The following is a 25966-nucleotide window of genomic DNA, read 5'->3' on the forward strand; positions in this document are numbered from 1 at the left end:
AAAGCGAGAGCATATTCTTCCCATATTAGCTTCTCTTCATTGGCTCCCAGCTTAGATTCAGGAGACAGACACCCTCTCTATTATTAAGATTAGGCTTAAAACTTTCCTTTATGATCAAGCTTATAGTTAGGCTGGATCAGGTGACCCCGAATCCTCCCTTAGTTATGCTGCTATAGGCCTAGGCTGCTGGGGGGTTCCCAGGATGCACTGAGTGTTTCTTTTCATTCACCTCTTTTCACTCTGTCTTTACAATATGAAGCACCATGAGATGGCTGAGATATATAAATAAAACCGAATTGAATGTCACATTCTTCCTAATTCAGTTGCACTGGCTCCTGATTAACTTCAGGGTCCACGTTAAGATGTTAAGAAGTTTTGAAATATAAAGAAATGAGGGGTGCCTCAAGACTTTTGCACAGTACTGTAATATATATTCAGTAAAGGTTGTAAAGTTTGTACCTGAAGTACTGAAGTAGCCCTGTGGATGCTGAGAGCCCAGAAAAGAACTCCTTCCAAACGCCAGCGTGAATGTGTGGGATGTGTGACAAGTGAATGGTGATGAAAAATGTAGTGAGTGCATCAGTGCAGTTGACGAGGCTAAAAACAGAGGAGGACTGAGTGGTTCTCGGAGACATTCAGTTATTCCTCTGTGATGTCATGCAGCCAATGGGACCCTTCCCTTTATGGCTTACAATCACCAGATATTTCTCGTCAGCTTACTGCCACCCTTACTCACCCTGGTTTCAGATGTAGTGGGATGGATCCTTTTTTTTCTGCATTTACTTTGGAAGAAAAGTCTACATGGCAACAAAAATCATCTGAAATATGGTTCATTTCAATGTTAGCATGAGAAGCTGTGATAACTTGGTTCTGCTCTCTGTCAGTTATGAAAGGGCCAACCACAAGCTCAGGTACACTTAAAAGCAGACTTGAGGTCTAAAAGATGCATGCCTGCACAAGCGTTTGCAGACACACGCACACAACTGGAGAGGATGTGATGAATTATTCATTAAGTATGAGGCCATGAGGGTTTCATGATGATTCCTGAATAAGACAGCCGTGCATAAAAATTACTATTTGTTTTTAAGGCGCTGCACGGGTTAGCGCCTTCTTACCTCTCCGATCTTATAAGCCTGCATACTCCCACTAGATCACTGAGGTCTGCTGAGCAAATGCTCCTAACTGTACCGAGGTCAAGATTAAAGCACAGAGGTGCTCAGGCCTTTGCAGCTGTTGCTCCAAAACTCTGGAACAAATTACCCCTTCATATCAAGACCTCTCCTACAGTTGACACCTTTAAAACCTGTTTGAAAACCCATTTTTATTCTTTGGCTTTTAAGTCAGAATGAGTCCTGAGTCCTGGATGCATTAGTGATTATTGTTTTCTTTTACTTGTGTTTTATTATTTTATGTTTTTTGTTTTAACTGTCTCCTTATCATGTGTTTTAAGTTATTTTATTTATTTTAAATGTACAGCACTTTGGTCAACTGCTGTTGTTTTTAAATGTGCTTTAGAAATAAACTTGACTTGACTAAAAATGACCCTATAGGTTGTTTGTGCAACAGCTTATTGTAACCCATAATTATGTTATCTTGTTAAATGGCCTCTAATGGTTGCATCAAATGATTAAAATGACTTCTGTTTACATTCAGGTGATGGTGTCCTCTTGTGGTCATAGTAATTATGATGGGAGCAAAGAAGGTGGTACAGTGAGGTACAGCCACATGAAAATGAAAGGTTCCCTCTTTTAGTTTAAGGTTTTATATTTATCAGGACATAAAAAAAATAATCTGGTCGTTGGCAGGTCTTAAAATTATTTAAATACAACCTATGATGAATAACAATACATGATATATTATATCGAATTGTTATTTATTTAATGAAAACTGTGCCGAAGTTGCACTAAAACTGAGTACACCCTCAGTGCTTCCATAGGAATTAAATGGACTGGGTCTTAAATAGTCTTTTTTTATCCTATTTTGAGCACTCAAAGAGCTTTATATAACATACCTCATTTACTCATGCACTTTCACACACATTTATACGCTCACAGTTGCATCAGTCTTGTCCAAGGATACTTTGGCATGCAGACTGGAGCAGCCAGGGATCAAACCACCAACCTTCTGATTAGTAGGTGACCTGGTCCACCCCCTGAGCTACAGCCAACCTGTAAGAGAGAGTAAGTGGCAGCCAGTTGCTACTAATGAAATGCACTTGGATAACTGATCCAAGTGTGAGCACATAGGTTTGGGCAGTTTGCTCTCGTGGAGTAAATACAGTGATCTTGGAGAAGCAATTGTTGCTGACCATCAATCTGGGAAGGGTTATAAGATCATTTCCAAAGAATTTAAACTCCATCATTCTGCAGAGAGAATGATTATTCACAGTTGGAAAACATTCAAGACAGTTACCAAGCTTCCCAGGAGTGGATGTCCCAGCAAGTTCACCTCAAAGACAGACCGTGCAGTGCTCAGAAACTGCAAAAAACCCTAAGAACTCCATTTCGGACTCTACAGGGCTCAGTTAGCATGTTAAAGGTTAAAGCTCATGACAGACCAATTAGAAACAGACTGAACCAGTGTGGCCTGTGTGGAAGGGTTTCTGGGAGAAAGCCTCTTCTCTCTAAAAGAACACGGCAGCACAGCCTGGCTTTGAAAAGCTGCATCTGAACAAACCGCAAGACTTCTGGAACAACGTTCTTTGGACAACGAGACCAAAGTGGAAACGTTTGGTTGTAATACAAAAACCAAACACAGCACATTAGCACAAACACAGAAACACACCTCATACCAACTGTCAGCACGGTGGTGGAGGGCCGAGGATTTGGGTTTACGTGGCAGCCTCGGGACCAAAGTGATTATCGTTAATGAAAATGAACAAAATAACAGAAAATGAAAAAACATTTTTGTTAACTGTAATAAATAAAAATTATAATTAAAAGGAAAAAACAATAACTAACTTAAACTGAATTGTATGTTTACCAAACTAATTAAAACAAACTGAAATGATAGATAAAAAGGATTAAATTGATCCGCCAGACCGGAGGCCATATTGCTGCAAAGGTTTTGGTAACAATTCTGTGACCCCTTTGGTAGATCTGGGCTGTCTGGCACAGTATCTCAAGCCAACAATCACAAACTTAGGCGTTAAAATAGATCCTGACATGAAGCTCGATAGCCACATTAAGGCTGTAGTCAAGTCAAGCTTTTTTCACCTGAGGCAACTGGCCAAAATAAAGCCAGTTCTCCAAAGGTGAGACTTTGAAACAGTAATCCACACCTTTGTTACCACTCGGCTGGATTACTGTAATGCACATTAGATGGATCTTAGTGGGTCCTCTATTGCTCGTCTTCAACTGGTGCAGAATGCTGCTGAGCGGCTTTTAACTGGTGCCTGCAAACATGAGCACATTTCACCTGTTTTAGCTTCACTTCACTGGCTGCCCGTTTGTTTTAGGATCCATTTTAAAATTCTTTTATTTAAATCTCTAAATGGACTTGCCTCACCTTATCTCTCTGAGCTACTACACTTACATTCCCAACTGGTCACTCAGGTCAGCAGACCAGCAGAGGTTTAAGCTCAGAGGGGACCGGGTTTTTGCTGTGGCAGCACCAAATCTCTGGAATGATGTGCCACTGCATATTAGACAGGCCTCATCACTCGTGCACTTTGAATCACTTTTAAAAACTCACCTTTTTTCTTTGTGTTTTAACACTCAGTGAAATGCTGAGTTTAAATATTTTAAATATTTTGTGTCCTTTGCATGTATTATGTATTTCTTAAGTATTTTAATGCGACAGCAGTGTTGCCAACTTAACAAAGTTGTCGCTAGATTCAGACCCCGCTGGCGACTTTTTTTCCAAAAAGTGACCAGTGACTTTAGTGACTTTTTCCAGTGACTTTTGGAAACCTGAAATCCTCCGCTGTTGCCGTGTTTTGTGTACATACAGCCTCTGTACTGCATCCATTCGTAAGCTTTAGCATCGCCAAGAGTGCCTGGCTGCAGTCAAGAGGGCGCCACCATACCGCAACTCCATAGTGGAAGTTGGTTTGTACCGTAAGTCACGTGACCTGGAAATGGGTCTTTTTCATGTTGCATGATGCAGCCGGTAGACACATAGATGCCGCATTGAGTGGGTGGGCCCGTTGCTGTGATACATCAGAGCATAAATCTATGGATTTACTGAGCTGGCTAGAATCCTGCTGACTGAAGGATGGAGTTTTGTTCATTCAGTCTGTTTACATGTTTTGTTCTTTGCACAGAGTACTGGATGTACAGAGTACACACAGGAGGAAGCACTGTGGTGAAGTCTACTTCACTGCTTCACTTTGTTATGGAGGAAAACATTAATTTATTTGAGGAGCATTATTATTTAAATATGCCAGTAGTTTATTTTTGAGCAATTTCTCATGTACATCTACAGCTGAATGTTAATAAAATTGCCTGTGAGACATTTGGGACATGTAGCTTTGACTCAGAAGTGCCTTTTTGTTTATACCTTTTATACCTTTTTTATACAATATTGAGATAGCCTATACATCGTATATCGAGATATTCTTTTTGGCCTAACCTGCAGCACTGTCTAAAACCCTGTCATGTCTGGGTTATGTGTTTAACCTTTTTATAGTTTTCTAACATTATAGTCTTTTCTTCTTGTCAAAATCAGCCACTCTGTTGCCAGTACACACATAACACCACCCCTTTCATGTGAAGGTGCAGGGGAAACCCTGGCTTAACCAGCTTTGTGTAACTGTTTATCCTGATTGCTGATGTTAGGGGAAGTGAATCCAGATAATGGAATGATACCCCGGGTATGCGGCGCTCACTTGCAGTGAATCCAGATAATGGAATGATACCCCGGGTATGTGGCGCTCACTTAGTTGGAGACAGTAGAGCATCTCTCCCACTGAAAACACTATGTCCAGATGAACACAATCAGCTTACTGGCAAGTTCATGTAAAGAACAGCTGTTGACCAAAGGGCTGTACATCTAACAGAATAAAACTTCATGTATAATTGATAGAAGGTGATTATGACTTTCATTTTTGTAACTTTTTCTCCTGGTGAACTCAGGAGAGATAATCCTTTCCTCTCCTGTCCTGTTTCAGGCATTCGGGATGGCGTACTCCACTCAGCGTAAGGTAGCAGAGGATGGGGAGACCAATGAGGAGACGCTGCTGCAGGAGTCTGCCACCAAGGAGGCCTACTACAGGGGCCGTCTTCTGGAGCTCCAGTTGGAACTCAAACATAGCCGAGCCTCTGCCTGCAGCACACAGGCTGACAATGAGCACCTGAGCACCCTGCTGCAGGAGCTCAGGGAGGTACGGGACAACATTAGGCTTTGGGTTATGGTCACATTTTAGAGAGCCACTTAGTTTGGAAGTTTAGCTTTAACTTGCTCTAGTGTTTCTATTTAAACCATCAAGAAATGATAAAGGATTCCTCGAACCTTTAGCATAGACTGTTCATAAAAGATGTACACAGCCTCTCACTGCTTAGTGAGGTCCTGATGGCACTGCGAGGTATGGACAAGGCTGTGCATTCTCATAAGGTTACTAATCAGACGGTAGGCCTTCCCCAAAGCAAGCGTTTTGACTCTAAGTGATACCATACTTTACAAAATGGTCATCATGGTGTATTTAATAAGACTTGCACGTGGCCTTTGACTTCCATACTTGAAACTAGACCATAAAACTCATCAGGAAAGTGTTTATTGAGGTCTTAGAGCAGGGGGGGTGAAGAGATGTTTTCTCAGAGACTTATGTACATCCAGACCTTTTCTAGCCAAAAGAGTGCTCCCTTCTGGTCATTAAAAGGGGTGCAGCTTATTGGCTTCACTTTTCATGCATGGGTGCTATGTCCAGTTTTTTTGTGTGAGTTTTTCACTGACTTAGTTTTGTATGCAGATGTGCTGTAATCAGTGCTTATCTTCTGCCTCTTTCAATAATATAAAATTTTAATGCAGGCTGCAGTACCGTCCTTTGTATTAGCTGTGTTGTAAGCAGCGTGCAGCTCCAGCTCTCTTTCTGTGCTGTCTTAGCAGAGCAATGAGATGTTGGAGCTACAGCGGACCAGAATGCGAGAGGAGATCAGAGAATACAAGTTTAGAGAGTCCCGACTTCTCCAGGACTATACCGAGCTTGAGGAGGAGAACATCTCTCTGCAGAAACTGGTGTCAACCCTTAAACAGAATCAGGTACAGATAACACACAAATACACACATCAGCCCGTTTAAACTGTATGAGCAGAGATGTTAAATGGTCATTGCACTTCTTAGCTACAGTTACCAGAGGAAGTTTTCTCTGTTCCCCTGCTAGCTCAGCCGTCAATCAAAGGTGTATAATGGGTTAATTATTCAGAGGGCCACAGGAAAGAAGCTCAGCTAACACAAAGAAAAGGTTCTTTACACTTTTACACTGAGTGAAGTGTGAGAATCTATCCAACAGCAGCAGCAGGGGGTCAGGAGCCTGTCCCAGCTCTATTCCCAGGTATGCCCAGACAACTACATGTGGTAGTTGCATCCAAATGCATGTCAAGTTAGAACAACCAATTAACCATGAGGGAAGTTCAGACCTCCTGCGTGGAGTTTGTATGTTCTTGCTGTGTCTGTAGATTTGCTGGCATCGTCTCGCATGCCAAGGATATGGATATGAAACAAGTTAAGCACCCAAAGTGCTTTAGAATAAAGTGCTGTGCGAATGCAGCTTGGACTCTAAAGTGCTTCTGAGTGATCGGTAAGATGAGAAAAGTACTTTATAATCAGTCTATTTCCATTCCTGTGGATATTACAGTGTGTGATGCAGCCAGTACAGTGACATCAAAGCAGCTTTGTCAGTTTCATTGATCCAGACTCTGAAACTGACAGTGACATACATGATTCAGCCGGATGTCAGTGTATTTACTAAAGTATATTATAAAAATCTGCAGTCAATTAATTATTGATGTTGATATGTGTGCCTGTTAAAAGTATATCATTTAACAGTGTGTCAGTGTTTTATATGGCTCTGTGGTTGCTGACTGGAACTAAAGTTGGATGTGACCTTGTTGTGTTTATTATTAAAGGTTCCATTTAAGTTATTTTCTTCCATTGGACAAGTGCACTTATATTTATCTATACATTTAATGAAAAGCTTTAGTGGCATATATTCACAGTTGTTTTAGTATAAAGAGTTTTCATATTTCATATTGTAAAACTGTGTTCACTATACATACCTTCCATAGCACGGGGAACATCATAGGCTGTGGACTTCCAGTATAAAATGCAATAATATACAGTTTGTGCCATAGCTGCACTGTATGGGAGGTGAAGTTGGACCCCAAGACAACAGCAAAACAAAACAAAGGGAGCAACACAGGAACAGAACAAAAACAGGGGCAAAAACAAAAAGTGGCAACACAAGGCTGGAAAACCAGTCCAAAAACCAAAAAACACTGGGGATGAGGAAGAAGAGGGAACAAACAGTTCAGGAGGGCCAAGGAACAGAACAAAAACAACAAAACAATACAAAAACACAGGAACAGAACAAAAAGCGATGGCCGGAAAAACAGTCCAAACAAAAACTGCTGCCGAGGCAGAGCGAGGCCAAAACAGGTGGTTGCCCGGGCTTAAGGGCCAAACAGCAACGTCCAAAACGGTTTAGGGGGATGCCCAGGCCAATGGGCCAAACAGTTCGGGAGGCCGTCCAGGCCAAGGGACCAGACCTAAGGGACACCATGGAAGTGAGACAGATCAGGGGGCCGACTGCAGTGCCAGTGGTGGCGATGAAGCACGACAGGAAGCTGACCGCGATCCCGGCGGCAGTGATGACGCAGGACATGAAGCCGGCTGCAATTCCAGCAGCACTGGCGAGGTGAGACAGGACAGGAGGCCGGCCACGATCCCAGCAGCGGCAGCAAGACGAGACAGGAGGCTGACCACGATCCCAGCCGCTGCGACTCCCAGGGGGCTCGGCAGGTAACTGAAGAAGGAGGCAACGGAACAGCTCTGGACACTCCGACTGAGTGGAGGCCTCCAGCACAGGACAAGAATTGGACTGGGCCTGACCCTCCGGACATTGCACTGGACGAGGCTCGGACTGAGCCGGACCCTCCGGACGTGGCGCCGGACCCTCGGGCTCCGGATGCTCGGACACAGGATGCTTGGACACAGGACTCTCAGACTGAGCGGGACCCTCGGGCTCTGGATGCTCGGACGCAGGACGCTGGATGTGCAGGCTGAGGCTGTGGTGCAGGGCACACAGCTGTCTCCTTGGACAGCTGGGGCTGCTCTGGGGATTGGTTGGGTGAGTCTGGTGGTGGTGAAGATGATGGCAGCAGAAGAGAAGCTGCTGCAGCTGACGTGGATCCTGACTGAAGAGCTGCTGAAGACTGTGGCCGCGGAGCTCCTGGGGCCGTGGAGCTGCTGCAGCTAATGCTGAAGACTGTGGGGCAGGCTGAGACACTGAAGACTGATGAGGAGCAGGCTGCCGTGAAGACTCGGGCCTGGCATCCCCCACCTGAGGAATAGGAACAGGTGCGTGAGTGAGCCTGTCTTCCTCTGCTCCCACCTGTGGAGGCAGAACAGGTGCAGGAGCGGGGAGATCAGGAGCAGAGCTCACTGTCTTTAAAGTGTCCATAGTCTTAAAACACACAGTGTGGCCAATTTATTAGAAACAGTCATTTTATGGGTCTCAGAGGGGAGAACAAGCACAACTGAATGAATAATTTCCTTGACAAAGTTCTTAGTTAAGGTGAGCAAAGAGTCCATAAGCCAGGGTTATTCTAACACCAGTCCATGAAGCCTGTGTGCTTTGGCATCCCCCTGCCCCTCACAGGATTGCCTAAACCACAGAACACACAGCCAACCTAAATTCCTCGGGGGGGGGGGGCAAAATAGTCTTACTCACAATGTGAGAGGTGTGAGTTTGCCGGTTGTGAAAAGGGAGCGGAGCTAGCAAGTGACGTGACAAGAGGTGAAGTGTCAGGCGTCAGGGACAGCCCACCCAGCCTTATCCCCCAAAGGAAAGAATGGCGAGCAATGACGTTGAGGTCCCTTTCCCCAGCCGGGACCTCCTAGGGCAAGACGAGTTCCCAGGAACTGTGACTCACACTCTGGAGTGAGCCACGGCTTCCACCTCTCCAGTTCCTGCAGGTATGCTTGCACGGTGAGGTCTGTGTGATGTTCACGTCGTTCTGTTATGGCTGCACTATGTGGGAGGTGAAGTTGGACCCCAAAATGCAGGACTCACAGACTGAACGTAACCTTGAACTTAACCTTGAACCTTGAACCTCACTGTTCCAATACTTTTGGAGGGGACTGTAGATGTTTAAGAGTGTTGTTTTTGTTTTAATAGGGAGATAATCCATCCATCAAAATGTTTGTCCAGACTTAAGTATGTAAAGTTCAGCAGGGTACCTTTGACACTTTCCACCCATTTTAGTTTTATAAATGTATAAAATATATGCATAATGTGTAACAGAAATATTTTATTCATAGAAATATGTAAAAGTAGTATTGATTTTAGTATACAATTGATGACACGAGGAATGCACCAGTGGCTTAAAATAATGCTTCATACATTTTACTGTGAATTTATCCATTATTCTACCTTTTGCTCAGGTGGAGTTTGAAGGCCTGAAGCATGAGATCAAAGTTCTGGAGGAGGAGACAGAGTTGCTCAGCAGCCAGTTACAGGATGCGCTGCGTTTGAAGGACATCTCAGATGCCCAGCTGGAGGAGGCGCTGGAGTCTCTGAAGAGCGAGCGCGAGCAGAAGAACCACTTGCGTAGAGAGCTGGTCCACCACCTCAGCATGTGTGATGTGGCTTACACTGGAAGTGCAAATCTCATGTTCACCTCCGCCCCACCCAGTGGCACTGCTACACCAACTACTCTGCTCTCTCCAAATGCAGAAGAGCCAACAAGGTGGATATTGCACATACAAGCACAAAGAGACACACACAGAACACTGATTGCAAAAACTCAGCCCTGTCTCCATGACAAAATGCATTCATACTGAAATTAAGCATAAGAAAGTGGGGATGCAGCAATTGCTCATTGATCATTTGCCTCATGGTGAATCTCTGCAGTTCCTTGTGTTAAAATGCCTTTGCTTACATTATGTCCATTTTGGGGCATTTTTGAAATCTCTTTTTCAGCCATAACCCCATTTGCACCATGGGTCAGCCACAGTCTAACAGCCAAATTAGGTCTGTTATATGCTAGTTTTTATCATTGTTTCTGCAACTTCATCTTGTGAAATAAAAATATGTGAAGCTTTGAAGGGATGTTTCTTCCTGTTATGGACACTACAGAACAACTAGCAACTGTTGCAGTTTACCCTGTGAACATTTCTCTTTTGGCAAATTTCTTTATTTTTATATACAGAAAAACTTTAAGAAATACAGCAACAATTTGGATATTATCTTGGGACAATGGAAAAGGTCCTCATGTTCCACATCAAATGCATAACATGTACAAGGTGATAAGTAAAAGTTCACTGAATATCAGTGAAAATCGTGTATTTTTAGATCTGACATATAATTGAGTAAAACATATCAAAATGTTTCTCATTTATGCATATTATTGTGTCGCATATAAGCCCTATGATGTATGTCATTTTTACTGTTAAGGACACTGCAACCTGCAACATGCTGCATACAGCTAAGGATTTCTATCATGCTCCACTTTGCTGGATGAAATCTTTTCACGCCCAATGCGAAGCAAGGTCTGTGGGGGGGCCCTCGGTGTCGAAGCCGTACACAGCAGACGTTGACGGTGGAGAGTTTTGCTAGTCACTGTGCTAACATACCTGCTAACGTTTCCTTGTTCCACCATGAGAATTAATCCAATGTTCAACATTTGTTCCACATGACTTTTCTCCCAGGTCACCCCACACACATACACACACACACACACACACACACACACACACACACACACACCTGAGAAACACTTTGAGAAACACTGCTATCTTTCTGCTCCTGCAGAAAGGTTGATTTTATATCCTTCATATCTCTGTTGGCATCTATCCATCCAGATGATGGTAACACCTTTTTGGTCATCAGACTGGTTGTGAGCAGCATCGAGAATGGCTCAGAGGACCAGTTCTTGTGTGGCAGTCCTTTCCACAGGTGACACAAGTGAATTCTGTTGGGAGGTTGAGGGCCTGATCTTATTGCCTCTGTTTCCATCTTCTCCTCTAGTCCTCACCTGCTTGTTGCAACATTCCTATCCTCTCTTGATTCCTGATCAGACTGTGTGGCTCCAGCTTCTTTTGTCTTGAGCCAGTTTTTCCCATCTGTCAGGATCAATGCCTGTCGTCTTATGTCTTGCTTGCAGACATCTTTGAATCAAAGGGCCGGGTGTCCCACTGTGTGCTGTCCCAATACAAGTTTGCCATACAGCAGACCCTTTGGGTTGCAGCAGTCCTGCATACAGTGCAGGTGTCCTAGCCTGCGAAGTCTCCATTGGCAGAGCGTGAAGTGCATGCTCAGGTAACCAGCCTGTTCATCCATGGAGATGTTTGTGACTTTGTCACACTGTGAGATGCTGCGAATGTGTTGAAGGCAGTGGAGCTGGAAAGTTTCAAAGCAGTTTTCTTGTTTTACATAGGTTGTCCATGCTTCACTGGCATAAAGAAGACTGCTGAGGATGCAGGTCTTGTATACCTTGACTTTGTTATTGCTAGTCAGTTGGTTGTTGCACCGGACTTTCTTGTTAAGCTTGGCCATAAACCCCAGCATCTTTGATGAGCCATTTGTCTAGGTCGCTGTCAAGTGACAGGTTGTTGCTGACTATAGAGCCCAAGTAGGTGAAGCTGCCAGTGACCTCAAGCCCTTGGGTGCAATATACAGTAGCATCTGCTGCTCCTGCCACTTCTCCTAAAACTGTCGAACAGAGAAAACCATGTCCACTGTTGATCTCTGAGCTTGGAAGCCACACTGGGACTCGGGGTAGATATGGTTAGCAAGAACTTGCAGTTGGTTGAGTACCACTTGGGCAAAAAAAATTTCTGCTAAATTTCTCCTACAATACTGAGCAGAGATGTTCTGCTGTAATTATTTGAGTCACTCCTGTCACCCTTGTTCTTGTATAAGGTATTGATCTTGGCATTGCACATGTCTTATGGAACTTTAGCCTCTCTAAGGCAGAGAGAAGGACCTATGGAGTGGTTCTAACAGGACTGATTTCCTGGGCTTGATCATTTCAGGTGAAATGCCATCTTCTCCTAGTGTCTTTCTGCTTTTCAGGATGTCAGTGGATTTGCCAACTATGGTAGGCTCTGCATCCAGTTCTTCTAGAACACATTGGTTGTTGATGGCATCAAGTGCAGTTTGGCTGACAGAGTTCTATGTAGAATATAGGTCCAAATAATGTTTGACCCAACGTCCCTTGTCAATGATGGTTTCGCCTATCTTAGCCCTGATGTTTCTGGTGTCGGAAGCGTGTTGGATGCTGCTTGATAGGTGACACTAGTGGTTGTTTGTACAGCAGTGAGCTGTTTTCTGTGATTTCTTGCATACAGCTCTTAAAGCCAGGAGATTTCAGTGACTGGGATCTTGCTTGTACTTGAGATGAGCCTTCTTCTTTGCACTGTTGACTGGATCTAGTTGCAAGATGCTAGTCTCAAAGCAGTCTGTATTCCTGTGTTCTTTCTTGTCGTATGTCTGTACAGCAGCATTGTAGATGGTGTTTTGAAGGCAGTTCCACCTGGCTGTGGCATTATCTATGTTGATGTTAGTCAGTGTTGTCTCAAGCATTTGTACAAACTCAGGCATTCTGGATGGGATGGCTGTGTGATAGGTGTTGATCTTTGGCTGACATTTCTTCTTTGAGTGGCAGAGTTTTTAGGTTAGAGCTTAGTCTTTGAGGCATTCAGTGAATGGCCATGCTGTGATATGTCCTTGTTTTCTGTACACTGTTAAGAGAATCGATCTGGTGATAACCAAGTCCTGTTGGTGCATAGATATACGCGATGTTCACAAAGCTGGCTGTAGTAGACAGAAGCAGGGTGAGGAAATGTTCACAGATGTCAGAGGGGGGTTCAATCACACAAATTAGCATGTTCTTTACAGCAAAGCCAGCTCTATGTTATCTGGACTCTTCTGCTCCTTTCCCGTTGCAGAAGAATGTGTAGTGATCTTCTTTCAGTGCAGTGATCTTTCTTTCACTTCAGATACAGTGTGTGTGTGTTTGTTGTAATGCCGCTATGTTGATGTCCATCCTGTACAGGTCTTTGCCGATCATTGCCGACCATAACATAACGATATTTACAGTTTTCCTGTGAATCATTTTTCATAATTCAGTTAGTGCCATTAGTGTGTGCCTGAAAATGTGATTGTTGGTTGGTTGGTTGGTTGGTTTTCCTAAAAGCTCCCTGAAAAGCCTTCAGCTGATCCAAAATGCTGCAGCTAGAGTACTGACAGGGACTAGAAAGAGAGAGCAGATTTCTCCCATATTGGCTTCTCTTCATTGGCTCCCTGTTAAATCTAGAATATAATTTAAAATTCTTCTCCTCACATACAAGGTCTTGAATAATCAGGCACCATCTTATCTCAGAGACCTCATAGTCCCATATCACCCCAACAGAGCACTTCACTCTCAGACTGCTGGCTTACGTGTGGTTCCTAGGATACTTAAGCGCTTTGAGTGCTCTGACTGAGTAGAAAAGCGCTATATAAGAGCTAGTCCATTTACCATTTACCATTTAAGAGTAGAATGGGAGGCAGAGCCTTCAGCTTTAAGGCCCCTCTTCTGTGGAACCAGCTTCCAGCTTGGATTCAGGAGACAGACACCCTCTCTATTTTAAAGATTAGACTTAAAACTTTCCTTTATGATCAAGCTTATAGTTAGGGCTGGATCAGGTGACCCTGAACCCTCCCTTAGTTGTCCTACTATAGGCCTAGGCTGCTGGGGGTTCCCATGATGCACTGAGTGTTTCTTTTCACTCTGTTTATACCCCATTCTGTATTTCATCATTAGTTATTATTAATCTCTGTCTCTCTCCCCCCTCAGCAGATGACTGCCCCTCCCTGAGCCTGGTTCTGCTGGAGGTTTCTTCCTGTTAAAAGGGAGTTTTTCCTTCCCACTGTCACCAAGTGCTGCTCATAGGGGGTCGTTTTGACTGTTGGGGTTTCTCTGAATTATTGTAGGGTCTTTACCTTGTAATAGAAAGCAGCTTGAGGAAACTGTGCTGTGATTTGGCAGTTTGTAAATTCATGTATTTATTTATTTATTGGTATATTAGGATTAAAAATCTACATATTACAATCTCTATATTCCAGTTGTCATCCTTGGCTCCCTGTTATTATTTTCTGCTCCAAATGATCCTGGTACTCAGAGAGTTTCTAGTTTCAACAGCGATTACTTCTTTGACTATGAGGACAGGGGAAGAGAAAATATAAATAAAAAAAATATAAACCACCATTCTAAAAATGTACAGTCAGCCTTGGAGGCCAACAGCATACATTAGCACTGATATTTATACTCACAGTGGGTTGAGTGACAGCTCTAAAAGACCTGCTCACAAATATGTCTAACTTTCTACTTGCTACAAGGGAGGAAAAGGATCTTAAAGCCACTGTTCTCTGCTCTGATCCACCAGATGTAACGGTCACCTTCAGGGTGGCTCAGGAACAGTGACAGCTGTGGGTTCAGTGCACAGGGCTAATGGAGAGCACCGAGGGCAGTGTCGGAAAACTGAGGGAGCGACCACATCAGACCTCTTCACTGAGATGAACCTGACAGAGATTCAGAAGCTCAAGCAGCAGCTGATGACGGTGAGTTCTAATGCAGTTGTGCAAAACAATCGATAACGGCCTTTGAGGTAAATTACTGCATACATAGAAAGCACCGCAGCCAGATGTCACTGTGTCACTGACATTGTAAGACTAGGTGGTAGCACAGCATGGGGGCACAGCACCTGATCCGTGAGGCGCTAAAAGCTGGCTGGGGCACCAAACAAGCTGAAAGAAAATGTGACAAATTGGTACAACCACTATGGATGGAGACTGGGAGTCCACCATTGCCTATCGTATACACCCTTGCATTCTTACTGTACATCCCTCCTGGGGAAGATGTCAGAGAGCTGATAACCCAGATCACCTGGCCAGGCTACATGAGAGGACAGTCCTTCTAGAAATCCAAGGCCACCAGTACCTCCAGTACTCCTGTGGTGATGTTTCAAGAACCCCCAGTGGGTGGGGAGCAGTTCCCATAGTGGCCAGAGCTGATAATGAAGGAGCAGTGGCATTGGGGTGGGTAATGGCCGCATGGCCTTTGGACTCCTGCCTCTGTCAAAATGTAAAGGAGCCCACCCACCACTTTAACCACACTTTGGATCTTGTACCGACATATGGCATAGAAACTGAAGACTTGTTTGATCATATCTTAATAACATTTACATTTACTCTAATGGATTACACAGCAGTTTTATTACAGTAGAAGTCTTTCTGAAAGTGCTGTAACTAAGTTTAAGGATCTAATTCCTTCATTGTTATGCTCTTCAGTGCCAACACAGTACAGAGCAGCTACCTAAACTCTGCTCCCAGTGAGGTTGATTATCTCGTCAATAGTTTTACATCCTCACTGCGTATAACTTTGGATACTGTGGCTCCTCTGAAAAGGAAAGCTTCAAATCAGAAGTGCCTGACTCCGTGGTATAATTCACAAATGCACAGCTTAAAGCAGATAACCCGTAAACTGGAGAGGGAATGGCGTCTCACTAAATTAGAAGATGCTCATTTAGCCTGGAAAAAGAGTTTGTTGCTCTATAAAAAAGCCCTCCGTAAAGCTAGGACATCTTATTACTCATCATTAATTGAAGAAAATAAGAACAACCCCAGGTTTGTTTTCAGCACTGTAGCCAGGCTGACAAAGAGTCAGAGCTCTGTAGAGCCGAGTATTCCTTTCACTTTAACTAGTAGTGACTTCATGGATTTCTTTACAAATAAAATTTTAGACATTAGAGAAAAAATTATTCATAACCATCTCAAAGATTTATCTTTATGTCGAGCTGCTTTCAGTACTGCTAATACTGATCTTTCTGGGTTAACTTCAATAGTTATTTCCTCCAAACCGTCAACGTGTCTATTAGACCCCATTTCTACAAGACTGCTCAAAGAAGACCTACCATTAATTAATGCTTCAATCATAAATAATAACAATCATATCTATTTTTATTGATTACTTACATACCACAGGCTTTTAAGGTGGCAGTTATTACACCATTACTTAAAAAGCCATCACTGACCCAGCTGTCTTAGCTAATTATAGGCCAATCTCACTGTTTTTCTCACTGTTCAGGTTCTCAGTTTGTTGTAGTTTTCTATTCTGTCTTTGGATTTAGTTATTGCTTTTCATTCTGTTTTCCCTTTGTCCTTGTCCTCCCATGTCTCCGTGTTCCTGTGTGTGTATTGTGTCTGTTTCATCCCCGTGTCTTGACCCATTTTCGTGTTTAGTTTTCCTTCTCGTTGTGCCCTTGTGTTAAGTCTGCATGTACCATGTTTAGTTACTTCCTGATTTATTTTGACGGTCTCTTGTTCTGTGTACTTTGTGTTTAGTTTTGGTTCCCTTTGTCTCGTTCATCTAATTCTGTTTAGCTGTGCTACCCACCTGTTGTCACTCCATCATTAGCCCTTGTGTATTTACTGTCTGCTTTTGTCTTTGTCCTCATTGTGTTGTCATCTGTGTTCCCCACAGCTGTGTGTTCCCCTCTTTGGTGTTTTTAACCTTTTCTCCTGGGCTTGGTTGAGATTTAGTTTTTTGTAATTTGAGTTTCTTACCTTTTCAGCCTTCAGCAATAAAAGCTGTTTTGAGTTCATTTTTGTCTCCTACGTCCTGCGTTTGGGTCCACCCCTTCCTGCCACACAGCCTAACCGTGACAGAAACAGCATTAGTGAAGGTTTCAAATGATCTTCTTACAGCCTCTGACAGTGGACTCATCTCTGTTCTTGTCCTGTTGGACCTCAGTTCAGCTTTGATACTGTTGACCATAACATTTTATTACAGAGATTAGAGCATACTATAGGTATTAAAGGTACTGCACTGCAGTGGTTTAAATCATATTTATCTAATAGACTCCAGTTTGTCCATGTAAATGGGGAGTCTTCTTCACACACTAAGGTTAATTATGGAGTTCCACAGGGTTCTGTGCTAGGACCAATTCTATTTACATTATACATGCTTCCCTTAGGCAGTATTATTAGAAAGCATTGTATCATCTGCATAACAATGAAAATGTATTTCATTGTTATGCAGATAATACGCAGTTTTATCTGCCTATGATGCCAGATGATGCACATCAATTAGTTAAACTGCAGGAATGTCCTAAAGGCATAAATACCTGGATGACCTCTAATTTCCTGCTTCTAAATTCAGATCAAACTGAAGTTCTTGTATTCGACGCTACAAAGCTTAGAAACATGGTGTCAAACCAGATACTTACTCAGCAATTAGGGTTCCTAATTTACCTCAAAAGCAGTGAAATCTTCCACTAGGAATTTTTTTCATTTGCTTTACACATTTTCATTCTTTTTACCGGCTCCCCGAAGTGGAGAATGGATCTTTGTTTTTGAAATGTCTGTCTGTTTGTTAACAATATTGCAGCAAACTGTCTGTCTGTCTATCTATATCAGCCCTATTCATACCAAATTTGCATCAAAGGTGGTCAGTGACTCTTAGATCACCTGATTATATTTTTGCCATAATTGGGTCAGATGTCAAGCTTTTCTGAAAATCGTGTGAACATGATAGCTTGAGAACAAAAGAAAAATTCACAACATAAATGCATCAACTGCAAATCTTGGACAAATACGTCGAGTGGGAGGAGGGGGTGAACGGGTCTTCCCACACCCTTGTTTCCTACACCCTGCCTGGGTTGGGGGTTGGCTAGTGGTTCAGGGTTGGGTTGGAAATGAAGTTGTTGTTACACATCTTTTTTTTTGCTCCTCTGACACATCTCTCTCTTATCTGATATGAACTCTTATCTTCTTTCTTTATTAGAACATTGTAACCTCAGAAACTACCCTTTACTAATTTACACAGTATGTGGTATTCCTTAATCATGCTGCTGTGTTCCTCAGGTTGAACATGAGAAAGCAGCACTGATGGTGAGCCTGCAGGAGTCCCAGACTCAGCTGAAACACACACAGGGAGTCCTGACCGAACAACACGAGAAGACCCTCCACCTGAGCTCTGCTCTCCGCCGTCTTCATCGAAGGGTCAGTCAGGAGGCCCATGGCAGTGCCACCTCTCAACTCAACTGCCGCACTCTGATGGAGCTGGACAGAGTTGAGGATGAGGCTGAGGAGGAAGGAGAAAGTGGGGAGGAGAAGAGTGACGCTCTGAGTAAAAGTCAGGTATTTTCATACCAAACTCCAGGTCTGGAGATCCTGCAATGCAAATACCGTGTGGCTGTGACAGAGGTGGTGGAGCTCAAAGCAGAGTTAAAAGTGCTCCGTGAGAAGCTTGCTCAGTGTGTGGAGGGGGTGGCCGAGGGGAAGCCAAGGCAAAACAGTAAGCTCCAGAAACTGGAGAGGCAGGTTGCGTCTTTGGAGAAGAACTACCAGGAGGGTCAGGAGAAGGTAAGAATGTCTAATTATTGTAGGGTCTTTACCTCACAATATAAAGTACTTTGAGGCAACGGTTTGTTGTGATTTGGCACGATACAAATAAAATGGAATTGTCAGTCAGTGGAATGAGTGTTATTGATTCAGATAAAAGATTGTCTCCTCTCCTTATTGCACTGCATGCTGGGAGATTGTGTGTGTCTGGAGCTGAGTTTGGGGCATTTGATGCATTTTTCCATTTCATTTTAGATTATTTAATTGCTAATGACATTCTCAGATATTCTCCACTGAACCATCCAGGGTGTTCTCTCAGTGACAGGAGAACAATATGAGAACAACACCCCCACTAAGGCTGGAGATGGAGCAGTCCTGGAAGAGCATACTTGAGAAGGATGCAACACAACACCAATGCTTAGTGGCTCGTGGATCTAAGAACAGACCACAGCAACCTCCCTGAACAGGATCCAGTAACCATCACAGTGGCAGACATCCAAGAAAGAGTCTCACATATGAAGAGCTGGACAGCTCCAGGCCCTGACATGATACATACCTACTGTCTAAAGAAGCTATTTGCACTCCACAAGGGCCTGGCAGCACAAATGAACCAGCTGCTAGAGGCTAAGACCCAGAAATGGCTGACTGAAGGACAGGCCCGATCCACAAGGACCCCCAGAAGGGACCAGTCCCACACAACTACCGGCCAATAAACTGCCTCAGCGCAACATGGAAACTCCCGTCAGGCATCATAGCAGCTAAGATGAGCAGGCACATGACACAATACATGAGCGGGGCCCAGAAAGGAATTGGCAGAGATACCAAGGTAGCAAAACACCAGCTACTGGTAGATAGAGCAGTCACTTGAAACTGTAAGACCAGACTCACCAACCTGTGCACTGCCTGGATTGACTACAAGTAAGCCTATGACTCGATGCCGCACACATGGATCTTGGAATGCCTAGAACTATACAAGATCAACAGGACCCTAAGAGCCTTCATCAAGAACTTCATGGGCATGTGGAGAACAACACTAGAGGTCAACTTCAAGCCCATTGCACAAATCACCATCAAGTGTGGGATTTAGAAGAAGAAGAAGAAAGAAGAAGAAACAGCCTTTATTGTCCCACAGAGGGACAATAAATTTACCAAGGAGATGCTCTGAATCCGTCATTGTTTTTGATCAAATTTTCACCATGAGGAGATTGGGGAAAGGAGAACCCTATTCCCTCTTATTCAATTGACATTCCTGGCTGGCTACGTTATGGATTCCTGTGTGGTGTGGAAGATGATGTGCCTGGCCTTACCATTGATGGAGCACATACACATTTGGCTTATCGACACTAGGACTTCTCCGAATTGGACCTGGAGATACCTGGCTTGTCGTTACAATTCGGGAAGTCTAGGCAGCTGTCTGGCCTTGGTAAGGCTGCTTATGACCGAAATGCAGTAAGGTACAGACTCAAACTCAGACTCTGTATATCTGGAGCTGATTTGGAGGGATTAGATCTTGGAGATGTATGTATCTGTTTCTGCACGGCGAAGGAATAAACCAAGAAGGTTCGGATGAATTGGATTTTTTTTTCGCCACAGAGAGGTGCCAGAAAGACTAAAGGCTGTCAACAAATTAATCAGTACAGTCTGTACCAAAACAAGTCGTAGAATCAGGAATTTGGCTCCCTGGCGGCCTTGGATTGCTGGTTATCTCATTGTTCTCCAGGATGTTTTGTAAACAGATGCTCTACCCCCCGCTGTCCTGTCTTCTTCTGACCTGTGTTGGACTGATCTCCCTGACCTAGCTGCTGATGAACTCTACATCTTATCAGAACTGTTAGCTGAGGAGGGAGTTTGAGTCAGCCCCACAGTAGCCCGACCTCCCCGTTCTGTTCTGTTTGTCTTCTTGGATGGGTGTTCTGTTAACTGTAATTTCCCCATTGTGGGATCAATTAAGTATCATTCATTCATTCAAACACACATAAACCACTAGTTACAGAAGAAAAGTGAAGCAATTTTCACGGCTGTGAATCAGGTTGGGCTCTAAGGCTGAACTTGCTGCTTTGTATCAGTTCAAATCACAGATAAAAAGACACAAAGTGCATACTTGTTGTCTTGCTCTAATCGCTGTCTGTGTTTCCCTCTGTGCTGCACACAGATGCTGCAGTAGTTTGGTTTGGACCCTAAAATGTATTTGCAGCACAAGAAAGGGGAGTATGTTCTCCCACGTTTGTGCGCTTCGGCTTCCGTGTCCAGACGAGGACCTGCCCACACTCATACGTAAAGGAGCAGTTCACAAAGCGCAGTGGAAATGCGGGCTCGTTCTTAAGTGTTTCACCGGTTCATTGAAACTGACGCTGGCACGAGCACCGGCACCTTGGTGGTCGAAAAGTAGTATAATTAGTCTGGTGTGTTGGCGCTGGGTTCCTCTCTATGGGAGGTTTACACAGGGGCCTCCCATAGAGAGGAACCCAGCGCCCACACACCAGTGCAGTTACTTTTTTCCTGTTACTTGAGCGTTTTTCTTGTTGTGAATGAAACCTCAAACTAATAATTGACTTTAACTACTCTTTGCACACTTTTTCTAAAGGAAGCTAAGAATAGTGTAGAATGGAATAAAATAGAGTATAATAGCTTTATTGTCATTATACATCACATATAATGAAATTACAGGTGTTTCTTCCATTGTGCAGCAACATAAGTATTAAAGTATATAGAAATAGAGCAAAATAAGATAAATAAAACACTTCATACATATCTGTTCAAATGATATTTACACAGCTAAAGATAAATATCACAGTAAATAATACACCAATCAAGAATATGAGTATGTCTAATTCACTTCCATTTGGTTGTATTTATATAGCGCCAAATCACAACAGTCACTTTATTGTGCTTTATATATTGTGGGTAAAGACCCTACAATAATTCCAGAGAAAACCCAATAGTCAAAACGACCCCCTATGAACAGCACTTGGTGACAGTGAGAAGGAAAACTCCCTTTAACAGGAAGAAACCTCCAGCAGAACCAGGCTCAGGGAGGGGGGGTCATCTGCTGAGGGGGGAGAGATAGAGATTAATAATATATCATATGGGTATAGATACAGTAAATGGACTGGTTCTTATCTAGAACCTTTCTACTCTATTTTGAGCACTCAAAGCACTTTATACAACATGCCTCATTCACCCATTCACACACGTTCACACAAGCATATCTTTCTACAGCTATGTGCTCTCTATCTAACATTCACACTCCGATGGCTGCACTGGAGACCAACTCAGGGTTCAGTGTCTTGTCCAAGAATACTTTGGCATGCAGACTGAAGTAGCCAGGGAATGAATCAGGGTTATAATAGTTTTGGATTTTACATTATAATTTAGTTTTAGTTAGTTTTTACTTTTTTTTCTCTAATTCATTTAGTTTTAATTAGTTTTCAGAGTGGTTTTGCTTATTTTTATTAGTTTTTATTTTTGGTTTAAGGCTTTGTTTTAGTTTAGTTTTTGTTAGTTTTAGCTTTTCGTGCTTTTTCAGGTGCAAGAGTGACTATTGTGTAATAAAAACTTGACAGAAGAAACTGTTTAAAATTTTTTATTCAACTACCAGCTGTTCACAAGACAGCAGCTTTACGTGCTAAATGTGTGTAATATTAAGGACACACATGAGCAGCAACAGGGAGAAACAAAAAGGAAAATAAACTCCAAAAGCCAATAAACTCTATAATAAACCTCAGCATCAGTGCAGTACACCTACATGTGGTGTATAACATCAGAATGCAGTGAATGTTAGACAAAACCAAACTGAACTCTTTGAAGGAGTCAAAGCTCAACGCTGCATCCTGATGTTATCCACCACATGAAGCTGGTTCTGTTTTGGAGCTGCTCAGAGAGCTAGCTTGGTTAGATGCTTGGTAATTAGGTTTCAGTGCTAGGTCTTATACAAGTGGCTGACGTAGTTGCTGCATTTATGCTGGATTATGTGTGTTAATTACCTTGTGGTTGTTTGCCTTTTGTTTTATATGCGGTGTCGGTGGGACTTTTTCCTCTCTTTGGGCTTCCGTAGCCACCTTGTGCACGCTTCTCAGGTGAACTTTGACGTTGGTGGTTTTTCCACTTGAGGATGTATTTCCTCACATTTTTTCCATCATCCACAACAAGATACTCGCGTCTACCTGTCTCGCTATCGTCCTCAAAGTAACCCCATATGGGACTCTGGAAAGCAGCAGCTGACAGATAATGCTGTCAGTGGCAGTCTACCTGTGAGGCTGCAGCTGGCAATCTGCAGGCTGGAACAAGCAGCAGTGTAACAGCTGCTACTGAAAATAGTGGTAGTGATGACGCTGATAAACAGGATGTAGATGACCACAGGAACTATAAACAAAAGGAGGAAAAGAGCGAGGCTGCTGTAGGAGAGGCAGCAGGCCCAGCTCCACTGACATCGAGTGAATGTGAGAGTGAAATGGATTGAGTGATGAACGATCACACACTGTCCCAGTTTTCGGACACTGTGTCACAAGATGATGAACAGTATTATTCGTTAACAGAGATCAGTGATTTTCTGGATGATACTTTTGCTAGGTTCAGTGTTGAAATTATGGACTTTGTACTGAAACACAAGAAAGCTTTAAATAATTTTTTGCATGAAAAAGCAAAAGGGTCTTTGATCAGAAACAAATTATCTTCAATGAACGATGTTGATGCCCCAACTACTTACTTTTTTAATCTAGAAAAAAAGTTAGGCATCATAATTTGATAATGTAGGATACTTGAAGCTTCCTAATAGGACCACGGCAACCAGTCCAGCAGAGATGAGGACACTGGCCATACAATTCTACAGCAAACTTTTTAGTGTAGATACCTGCGACTCTGGTTGCACATTGGAGGGACTGCCCAAGCTGGATGCGACACAGATGGCTTCTATGGCTATGGCAAGCATCTGTTTCTCCTGGAGCTGGCTGGCATGGACATATCAGGGACCTCATCCTTCTATCAGTCTGTTCTTAAGGCACAGACCTAAGTGTTAAGAGGGACTGCTCCAAGTTGTATTGGATTGTGGGGGGAAGAGCCTGAATTCTGCAACCCACTTATTCAGTCTAGGTTACTTGGTTCTGCTAGCATACAAGGAGTCCTAGTGACAGCTGGCCTAACAAAGCTGGCAGGGTTAAGTTTGGGAGGGCAGAGGAGGACTGCTGCCATCCTCAGCCAGGAAATTAGTTTCAGGTCATTGCGTGTCCTTTAAAAGCTGGTGGAGAAAGTGGTGGCTGCCCTTTCTTCTTTCAGGAAGCACCAGCTGTGGTTTCTGCAGAGACTGCTTTTCCACTATTGTCCATCAGTGCTGCAGTAGAGGAAGAAGAACAGGGGGCCCTTCTATCTTTTAGAACATCAGAGATGGCAAATCTTCCTAAAGCCCTGAAGAAATCCTTGTATGCTGTAAGTATGAATGTTTGAATGAAGGTTTATTACTTGGTGAAACACCAGGTTCTTCTCCTAGAAGCTGCTGGTGGTCCTTGTACAAACCTCCCATAGAGGGAGGGTTGCGGGGGGGTGGCTTTCGCCTTTAGACTGTGCAGCGGTATCTCTGCCACAAACAGGCTGATTCAGGTCACTGTGGTGAGGTCTCTTCACCTCTTGGAGAGACTGGTGGCAGAGGTCTTGAATGGCCTTCTAGGTCTCTTTAAGCAGGTGTTTGGGACTCACTCTAAAGGTGAACAGATGGCCATGTTACCTTTCCTATGTTGTTTATTCATGCTGCTGTGGACAAATGGAGGAGGAAGAAGGATCTCTGCTGTCCTTCGGAACACCAAAGTTGGGCAAACTCTCCGAAGTGCTGAAGAAGGCTCTGTACCATGTGGCAGTGAAAGTCTTTAACAAGGCATTACTGACTGGTGTCCAAGAGTCCAAGTGGTCTGGCATGTTGGTGCCGGGTTCCTCTCCTAGGGGCAGCTGGAGGTCCCTGTAAAAACCTCCCCGTGGACAAATGCACTGCGGCTCTCCAGTGGAGGGTGGTGTGTGGGGCCGTGGCCACAAAAGACATCTAGCAGATTTTGATTCAGGGGCTGGAGGTCGTTGTTCCTTTTGTCTCGCTGAAGACACTTTGCAGCACCTGAGGATTGGTTGTCCAAAACTAACTGCTTTCTGTATTTGGGGGAGTGGTGGCCTAGAGGAGAAGAGGAGGGTTTGTGACTGAGAGGATGGTTCAAATCCCCGGACTGGCATGTACTGGAAAAATGGGATTTCCACCCTTGGATGGATTGAAAACCATCTGGAATTTGAGCCACCACCAAAAGCCCCAGAGTCTTGGACTGGCATTGGAATATTGAGGTGTTGAGGTACTGCCTGTCTCGACCCTCAGCCCTTGAGCAAGGCCCTTAATCCCAGTTGCTCCCCAGGTGCTCCCTAGCTGCCACCTGCTCCACATGTTGTGCTGCATGTGTGATGGGATAAATGCAGAGACTGAGTTCCACTACATGCATGTGTATGTGACAATAAAAGTTGTTTGTTTGTTGTTGTATTTTGTTATAGCAATTGTTCAATGCTTTGGGGGTGGTCTTTGATGATGGTGTGTTTATTTCTGGTCCTAAATATTCCATATCACAACATAGGAAAGTTTGTTTAGTTCATTTTCTGATAGATGTTCATTTTAGCCTGACCTGGCTTACTAGGAGGAACAAGATGCAGAGGGCAGGGTCTGTAGATGCTAGAATTATGTTCAGGGGTCTCGAGGCTGCACACACAAAGATCGTCTGTTTACTATGAAGTAGTGTCTGATCTTGAAGAGTTTGTTTCTGTGTTAATGGCGTTCTGTGCAGTGTGGCTGATGGTAGTTGTTTGTGAATCTCTGAGAGTTATCAGATAGTATGCTATTTGTTTATATAATATTTTGTTGTTTTTTTTGTAGGTATGAAATGAAATGTTGAATTAATAAAGTGCGTATTAAAGCTCTCTTCTCCTCTCAGATTTGTAGCCTGGAGCTGGAGTTGCAGGGAGTTCAGTCAGCAGCCAGTGAGAGCCAGGGGGCGCTGAACGCAGCTCAGGATGAGCTGGTCACCCTGAGTGAGGAGCTCGCTCAGCTTTACCACCATGTCTGCCTGTGCAACAATGAGACACCCAACCGTGTCACGCTGGACTACTTCAGGTGTGACTCTTTTACCACAGTTAGAGGATCCATGGAGAATAAAATAGTAAATAAAATGACTATACATTATAAGTCTGCTTTTTAAAAAAAAAAAAAAAAGTTAAAAACTTTGTTAGTTGAATCTTTGCTATCTTCTAAATACTGACATACTGTTGCAGTTTGGCAAATTTTTGTATTACTGACCTGCCGATCTAGAATATATCATAGTATATATATATAATAGTACATGCCCATGCTACAGTCTTGTTTGGCATGTTTGTGCTGTTGGCAAACTGATATACTTAATCACATGGGGG

General features: G+C 43.5%; 1 protein-coding gene across 1 annotated transcript in view; it reads left to right on the forward strand.

The window, feature by feature from the left end:
* Positions 1 to 25966, forward strand: part of LOC115777397 (protein bicaudal D homolog 1-like) — a 39928-nt gene that overhangs the window by 8146 nt on the left and 5816 nt on the right. The window contains exons 2-7 of the mRNA XM_030725302.1: positions 5111 to 5323; positions 6043 to 6198; positions 9601 to 9905; positions 14587 to 14761; positions 18065 to 18565; positions 25492 to 25670. Of these exons, the coding sequence (XP_030581162.1) occupies positions 5111 to 5323; positions 6043 to 6198; positions 9601 to 9905; positions 14587 to 14761; positions 18065 to 18565; positions 25492 to 25670 (1529 nt within the window). The remainder of the gene's footprint in view (positions 1 to 5110; positions 5324 to 6042; positions 6199 to 9600; positions 9906 to 14586; positions 14762 to 18064; positions 18566 to 25491; positions 25671 to 25966) is intronic.

The sequence above is a fragment of the Archocentrus centrarchus genome, unplaced genomic scaffold (genome assembly GCF_007364275.1).
Source record: "Archocentrus centrarchus isolate MPI-CPG fArcCen1 unplaced genomic scaffold, fArcCen1 scaffold_52_ctg1, whole genome shotgun sequence".
Taxonomy (NCBI): Eukaryota; Metazoa; Chordata; class Actinopteri; order Cichliformes; family Cichlidae; genus Archocentrus; species Archocentrus centrarchus.